Below are 8,717 nucleotides of genomic sequence, written 5' to 3' on the forward strand. Positions count from 1 at the left end.
AATATTATGATGTGAGGAGTTTCATATTAAAAATCTACAAAATTTTAATCATTATCCCTTTATATATAATATAGATAGATGGATTAAGATGGATTGAAATTCTCTAAAGTTGTAATAATTTTATACATAGAGTTAAACAATTTTTAATCTTGGATTGAAATCAAAGGTTAAATTCAAAAATCAAATTTGACTCCTTACTTTTGATTTTAATATAATGGTTGAGATCCTCCAACTTTACCAATGAAGTTATTACAACTTTAGAGGATTCTTATCCGATTAAGATCCTCTAAAGTTGAGATAACTTCATAGGTGAAGTTAGACAATTCTCAATATTTTGACCAAAATCAAGGGTTAAAATTCAAATATCAAATTTGAATCTTGATATTTGATTTTTAATTGAGATCACTAATTTTACCTATGAAGTTACTCCAATTTTAAAAGATTTTTATTACGAGTAATAATTGATAGATATAGATTTGGGATATAAAAGTTTTTCAAAAATTAATTTTGTTTAACGATCTTAACTACTACGAGTATTAAAAACAGATTTAAACAAAGTTTTAACAAAAAGATGCTGTCGTGTTCACCGACCATGGCAAAATAACCAAACCAACCATTACCAAAACCCAATAACACAAAACATAAAAAACAAACCTTAAAAAGTGAAATGTCTAGCAAAAGTCATAATCAGACAGCCTGCCCATCATTCACATTTTCCTTTCTTTTTCCTTAATTCTAACATCAACCAAGCAATCTTAATTATACCCATATATTATACGTGTTCAAATTGTTATCATCATGTGTAAGTAATCACATTCCCAAATTACTCTTATTATTAACATTAATTAATTAATTTATTTAATTTCTCACATCTTCAATCAAACTTAACCCACCCCCACTTTCTGCTTTCTAAACCCAAACTTACATATATACATACATAATATATATAGTGTATGGAAAAAGAATATGCTGTTTTGTTTAGAAATATGTTCTTAGCAGACATTCTTTGATACTTCTCAATAATCCCCACCCCCAATATATATATATAGAATATATCTATATATCTAACACACATGCATCACTTTCTTCATAAAAAATTTCTTGACTCATCAAGGTACTTTTTTTTTTTATCTATCTATCTATATATGTATGTATATCTATCTCTTTCTGTTCAGAATTAGTTTAGAATTTTAGATGTTTTTTTTTTGCACATAAAAGTATGATCTTGATCAGCAAGCATTTTTAGCTGTTTTATGTTTTTGGGTTTGATTATAATTGATGTAGCTATAAAAAGGGTATGTTGAGAATATTCGGAAAGTGACATAATTTTATCATTTTTTGAGGTATATATTATACACATGATGATATTGATGTGGCTTCTGTATGCCATTTATTTTGTTTCCAGTTATTATTGCTAGTTAAAGAATCTGAATCAAATAGTAATAATAAAGTGCATAGATAAAGATGGGGATACTTATGTGGTTTTTTCTTATGTCTGTTTTGATTTGATAGTTATTTTTATTATAAGTTTTTCGAAATTTGGTTATTTTGGCCATTAGTAATTAGGGGCAACATATCACCTAGACACTTTTTTCCGACTTAATTACGTTCGCAAGTCACTGCGAGGGTATTAGCATGCTACTTTTTAATCTGGTTATTGTGGTTTGAAGAATCAGAATCATATTGATAGTCAAGTGCTTAAAGTTAGTGATAGCTATGTAGTTTTGCGATTAAATAAATTTTAGTTATACTGCCAACTCCTTAACCTATTTCTTTGAATCCGAGTATTGATCCTATATCATAATAGAATCATTTTGGTAACCAGTATAGCTGAAACTTAAAACAGCTTTGTTTTTTGACTTCAAGTTAGAATAAACAGTTACCATATAGTTCTGAATTCCGTATGCTGGCAAATTTTCAGGATCCTGAAGCTGCTCGCAACAACAGATTAGAATCTCATCAAGTATATGAAATTATTGTAAATCAAAGGCTGTTTATCAGACATAAAGTCAAATATGGGCTTGGATAGAGATCATGGTGGTCTACTAGATAATATTAACATGCAGAAAGTCAGAACAATTTTAACTCACACATACCCTTATCCCCATGAGCATTCCCGCCATGCGATCATTGCAGTTGCTATTGGTTGTCTGTTTTTTATTTCATCAGACAACATGCATACACTCATCCAAAAGTTAGACAAAAACATCAAGTGGTGGTCAATGTACGCATGCTTACTCGGGTTTTTCTATTTCTTTTCATCGCCTTTTGTAGGGAAGACAATAAAGCCAAGCTATTCAAATTTCAGTCGATGGTTAGTTGCTTTATAGCTTTCATCAATCTTTTTCATCAATTTTTTAGGCGTGTACTGATAGTTTGAGGGCTAATAATGTGTGTGTGCGCGCGCGTGTGTGTATGCAGGTATATAGGGTGGATATTAGTAGCGGCTGTATACCATCTTCCTAGTTTTCAGTCAATGGGAGTGGATATGAGAATGAATCTTTCGTTATTTTTGACAATATACATGTCTTCTATTTTGGTACTTCTTGTTTTCCACTTAGTTTTTCTGGCCCTTTGGTATGTGGGTCTTGTTTCTCGTGTGGCAGGCAGGAGACCCGCGATCTTGACCATTCTTCAAAATTGTGCGGTAAGTCTTGCTGATTACATTTTTGGGTTCTATTAGAGGTATCAAAATTTTGCAGGGTGGACAATCTGGGTAATGGGTCAAAACAGGTAATATTCCTGCTGTTGAATTGGGTTGGTGCAGGTAGACTTATCCAATACAGACTCTATGCAAATTAAAGTTTTAATAAATATTTACATCAACATTATAAATTGATTCATTAGATTGAGATGGCAATCGTGTAATACTTTCAAAATAAAAAGGAGGGTTACATTAGTAATTTGTGATTCAAGTTTTTTTCTAAGCAAATGCCTGATGGTTAATTTTTTAAGGAAATGGGATTGTGTAAAAGAAACAAAACACGTGTCATTCAATCTTCTTTAGGGTGTCTAATATGATTGTTAAAATTGAGTTATATCAAATTATCAATACTAATCTACTTTATGAATAAAATGATTTACTAGGCTTTATAAATTAAATGTGCACTTTCTACTTTTAACCCCTTCAAATCATTTCACATGTTTCCTTATAAGCTATAATTTGTATTGCCCTTTAGATTCAAAGCATAATTCAACTCAACTTATGTAATAGTAAATCAGCCGAAGTTTACACCTCTAGGCTCTCCATTTCTGTAATAAGTTGTGTGTATCATTTGATGGTTTCAGTTTTGATGGTGTGGTTATTTGTGTAGGTCTTAAGCGTGGCTTGCTGTGTATTTTATAGCCACTGTGGCAATCAGGCTTTAAATGAAAAACGATTGGGAAGAAGAGATTCTGGCCTGTTTTCACTCTGGAAGAAAGGGGAACCAAGCATATGGCTATCGAAATTTCTTAAAATGTACGAGTTAAAAGATGAGATTTGCAAATCATGGTTTGCTCCAGTCGGGTCTGCCAGTGATTATCCATTCCTCTCTAAGTGGGTTATATATGGAGAAGTATGATTTAGTGCTTTTTCCACCTTATTCATATATCTTTATGGATCTGATTATGTGTTAACTTACCCTTTCCCCTGCTTTCAGTTTTCTTGTACTGGTCCATGTGAGTCATCAGATGAAATTTCCCCAATTTATTCATTATGGGCAACCTTTATAGGTCTTTATATGGCTAATTATGTGGTGGAAAGATCAACGGGGTAAGTGTGTCGTTTTTTATTACAGCAAAAAGTTAGAAAACTTGGGGATGTCTAATTATTTAATTCGATCATCAGATGGGCTCTTACTCATCCTTTGTCAGTTGAGAAAACTGAGAAGTTGAAGAACAAGCAGATGAAACCTAATTTCTTGGATATGGTACCTTGGTATTCGGGGTATATATTCCTCTCTTGTCTTTTATTTATGTTTTTTGTGTATGTATGTATATGTATTTGCTTCATATATATGTATCTCTATCTATAGTTACGTGTGTATATATGCATGTTGCAGGACGTCAGCTGATTTATTCAAGACTGTGTTTGACCTCCTTGTATCTGTGACTGTATTCGTTGGAAGATTTGATATGCGGATGATGCAGGTTTAATATCTTTCCATCTACTCCTTTAGTTTTTTTACTTCAGAAAAGTGTTAAATATTTAATAGTCTGTTGATGACCTTGTATTGCTTCCTACATAGGCGGCAATGAGTAGAGTTCACGAAGGTGCAAGAGAAGATTTTTTATATGATCATCTTAGTGAAAAAGAACACCTGTGGTTTGATTTTATGGCCGACACTGGTGATGGTGGGAACTCCTCCTACTCTGTAGCTCGACTTCTTGCTCAACCTACACTTTATGCCTTTGATGATGATTCTACACAACCATTGCCTCGTGGAGACCTCCTCCTTATTGGAGGCGATCTTGCGTAAGCTCCACACCCACCCTTCCTTCGTAATGATATATGGTTCTCTGAAGAAATGTATGTTTCTTTTATATTGTTAGCTTTTATTTTCTATAATTGTTGTCGGGTTTCTTTCAGGTATCCTAATCCGTCAGCATCGACTTATGAAAAACGATTTTTTCGTCCTTTTGAGTATGCTCTTCAGCCACCTTTGTGGTATAAAGATGTTCATATTGCTGTAGACAAGCCCGAATTACCATCTGGTGTGTCTGATTTGAAACAATATGATGGGCCACAATGCTTCTTAATCCCAGGAAACCATGGTTGGTCTTGTTTGACAATATCTTTTACTTCTTTTCATTCAACCATTACTCGTATAAAATAGTGGCATCTTGAAGGTGTGTTTGGATGGGTTCTGCCTGATGCATGAAGTAGTTATATGAAGAAAAATGTCATTTTCATGATAACGTAGTGACTTGTGAAATAACAATAGAAATCTCTCAAATTAAGTCAAGAGAAGTGGCGGTCTGCTGGATGAGTAATCCTATTTGATCGTTATATAATCATTTTCCTTGCAGCCAGTACGGAACTTGTCCTTTAAAGTAAAAAAAAATATAAGCAAATCTTGTTTCTCTGTTATTTAATCCCGAGGTTGCTACTTTGTTATAAGATAATTGGTTCTAAAATGCAAATCTAGACACCATCTATGCTCTACTATCTGAATCTTCCTGTTTTCTTTTTTAAAAATTTTGTGGTTTTACAGATTGGTTTGATGGACTCCAAACTTTTATGAGGTACATTTGTCACAAGAGCTGGTTAGGTGGATGGTTAATGCCTCAAAAGAAAAGCTACTTTGCTTTGAAGCTTCCAAAGGGATGGTGGGTTTTTGGCCTTGATTTAGCTCTTCATTGTGACATTGATGTTTATCAGTTCAAGTTCTTTGCGGAATTAATAACGGAAAAGGTAAATCTATTTTTGTTTCAATAAATTCCAGATTTGTGTTGGTGAGGGTTTGTATATCATTGTTATCTATTTTTCCAGGTCAAAGAAAACGATTCTGTGATCATCATGACACATGAACCAAATTGGATTCTGGATTGGTACTGGGATGATGTCACTGGAAAGAATGTTTCACATCTTGTAAAAGATCGTTTAAAAGGAAGGTGTAAACTTCGAATGGCTGGTGATTTACATCATTACATGCGTCATACTCGTGTTCCAACTGAAAATCCCGACTCGATACAACATTTACTTGTGAATGGTTGCGGTGGGGCCTTCTTACATCCTACACACACATTCCGTAATTTTGATAAAGCATATGGTACAGCTTATGAAATGAAAGCTGCTTATCCTGAAGTTGAAGATTCAAGCAGGGTAAGTGCGTCTTTTGTTTTATAAAACAATGTGTTTTAGTACTAAAATAATTACAGGCCTGATTAATTTAGAGCTAAATTGTGCGATGCAGATTGCTCTTGGTAATATCTTGAAGTTCCGGAAGAAAAACTGGCAGTTTGACTTCATTGGCGGGTTCATTTACTTCATATTGGCCTTTTCGATGTTCCCACAGGTATATATTCTGCTAATATTCCCCATAAATCTGTACTTGAAGATCGAGAATACTTCCTTATAGTTTTTTCACGTTTGTTTTTCAGTGCAATCTTGGCCATATCTTACAGAAAGATGATACATTTACGGGCCATGTTAGGAGCTTTTTTAGCACAGTGTGGGATGCTTTTATGTATATGCTTGGGCAATCGTATGTGTCATCTGCGGGTGCGATGTTACTGTTAGTGGCTGCAATATCATTTGTTCCTTCCAAAGTATCACGAAAAAGAAAAGTAGTAATCGGAGTTCTGCATGTTTCAGCACACCTTTCAGCTGCTTTAATTCTCATGCTACTTATGGAATTAGGTGTTGAATTATGCGTTCAACATAACCTTTTGGCTACTTCGGGTTATCACACATTATATGAATGGTACAGATCGGTGGAAAGTGAGCACTTTCCTGACCCTACGGGTCTTCGGACCCGTATAGAGCAATGGACTTTTGGCTTTTATCCGGCATGTATCAAATATCTCATGTCGGCTTTTGATGTTCCAGAGGTTCGGTTTATATAATTTTGGTACCATTTTTTCTTTTCAGCTGTGTTAATTAATTGTTGTGCAATAATCAGGTGATGGCTGTGACACGGAGCAATATATGCAAGAATGGGATGGTTTCACTCTCACGAGGGGGTGCAGCCATATATTATGCATCTGTGTTTTTATATTTCTGGGTCTTCTCGACACCTGTAGTTTCCCTTGTATTTGGAAGCTACTTATATATTTGTATCAATTGGCTTCACTTGCACTTTGACGAAGCGTTTTCCTCACTACGTATTGCAAATTACAAATCTTTCACACGGTTCCACATCAAGGAGGATGGTGATCTGGAAATCTTCACTCTGGCAGTTGACAAGGTATTATCTTTTTATACCCATAGGCGGGACTTCAACCTAGTTACTTGTGAATTTGTCTATTCGGGCCATGCTTTATCTCTAATGTGTAGAATAAGGGGTAATACTTATTTAAATAAAAAATGGAAACATGTTGAATGATTGAAAGACGCCTAAACTGTTGTATGCATAATTTGTACGCGTATATTACTCTTTAATGGTATCTAAAAAAGGTGGTCCGTTAAAAATGACCGGTTCTGACCTATTATCCTACTTATTAGATTTATCCTTTTTGGCTTTTTGCCACATCTAAACATTAGATTCATTAAGTGACATCCATGATCCATCTCTTTCATGGCTGATAAACATTCGAATATGCAGGTTCCAAAGGAATGGAAGCTAGATCCCGAGTGGGAAAATGAGGTGAAACAGCCGCAGCAGGCAAGCCACCATAGAAAGTTTCCAAGCAAGTGGAGGGCAAATGCTTTTCATCAGGATCCTGTAAATACAGTTAGGATCGTTGATCATTTTGTCATTCAACCAATGGACAAATTGCAAGTAGCAGCAGTTAATGGGTCAGCATCTCACTGACAATTTAGCTTAAAATAGTTTAAAAAATTATTTTGAGGTAGAGACTTAGGGGTGGACGACGTGTAGTTAGAGAACAAAAAAGTGTATACTTGTGTTGCTCACGAGACAATGTAGGATACTTAATTCAGAGAAGTTAGTTTAATGTGAATATTTTGTATTCTAATCAAAGAGTAAGTTGCAAATTTTGTTGACATGAGTATGCTCAACGTATAGATATAGTCTAAACAAAGGTTACAAGTTACAACTGATAAAACTTGTCTGCTGTTCAGAGAAAAAAAAAAAAAAAACACTGATAAAACTCAGTTCTAGTTTATTTTAGTTCTGAGTGTTCCGTTGCCTTATGTCTTGTTTTTTGGGGAATCCATAAACCGACCACCCTTTGTGATAAATATAACAGTGTACAGTTTTATGAATTATACAAGTATGAATCAACCTAATTTGTATACCTACAAATCAAACTAATCATAGGACGATAACATGTGGAAAATGCAGGAGACAAGATTAGAAAAGAGAATTAGTGGAATTCACGTGTCAAATTCTTAAAGTTTTAGGTTGATTTTTAGGCATACGAGTTAGGTTGATTAATTATTTTCCGAAGTTGTATTGTATTTATTAAAATCTGTGGTATTTTTATCAATTCGCTTTTGGATAGTTCACCCTGTCATTATCTTCTCCGAACTCTTTTGTTTCCAATGCACACAAAAAGGAACCCTTGGTGAGATAACCCATATTTTCAGACCAGGTTTGTAGCTTTATCTGTACTATAATAATGCCAAAGCATAAACTTTTGTAACTGGAAGGCAACGTCATCCAACACTAATCTGTTCAGGAACGTGAACACCACACGAATCAGATTGAAAATTGTTGAAAAGGATTGCATACATGGAAAGGAAATGAAGCATCTGTCATTTTGTTGAACTTGCTGGGACCCATTTATGCCTATCCAAGTGACATTTACGTTGGCCCTTTCAATATTTATATACACCTTTATAAAAACTATCACACTCTTCATTTTTAGTATTTAACTAGAAAATACCCCGCGCATTGCCACGAGATTTTTTTTCAGAAATTGAATTTTCCACTTAGTTTTGGTGAATGAAGTTGAAAATTTAAAATTATATGGTAAAAAGTTAAGAAAAAGAAACTTTGTTGACAAAGGGAAAAAATCTAAAAGTTATGTGGTGAAAAATAAGAAAAATGAAACTATCATGAAAAAAGTTAAAAAAATTGAGAGTTATGTGGTATAGAGTAAGCGAGTAA

The 8,717-nt window shown here is 34.1% G+C and overlaps 1 protein-coding gene across 2 annotated transcripts; it reads left to right on the plus strand.

Annotated features, from left to right (window-relative positions):
• The first annotated feature begins 747 nt into the window (after nt 1-747).
• LOC122579942 lies at nt 748-7,648 on the plus strand. 2 transcript variants are annotated; one of them, XM_043752209.1, is made up of 15 exons: nt 748-802; nt 1,922-2,314; nt 2,422-2,647; nt 3,315-3,557; nt 3,642-3,754; nt 3,830-3,928; nt 4,044-4,131; nt 4,230-4,456; nt 4,571-4,755; nt 5,196-5,395; nt 5,474-5,806; nt 5,898-5,999; nt 6,085-6,534; nt 6,606-6,890; nt 7,248-7,648. In XM_043752209.1, exons 2-15 carry the CDS (start codon nt 2,016-2,018, stop codon nt 7,455-7,457), a joined length of 3,060 nt encoding a protein of 1,019 aa, XP_043608144.1. In that variant the 5' UTR covers nt 748-802; nt 1,922-2,015; the 3' UTR covers nt 7,458-7,648. The 2 variants fall into 2 exon arrangements, with proteins under 2 accessions (XP_043608144.1, XP_043608143.1); XM_043752208.1 differs by lacking the exon at nt 748-802 and adding an exon at nt 971-1,114.
• The last annotated feature ends 1,069 nt before the right edge of the window (nt 7,649-8,717 follow it).

Source organism: Erigeron canadensis, chromosome 8 (assembly GCF_010389155.1).
Source record: "Erigeron canadensis isolate Cc75 chromosome 8, C_canadensis_v1, whole genome shotgun sequence".
Taxonomy (NCBI): Eukaryota; Viridiplantae; Streptophyta; class Magnoliopsida; order Asterales; family Asteraceae; genus Erigeron; species Erigeron canadensis.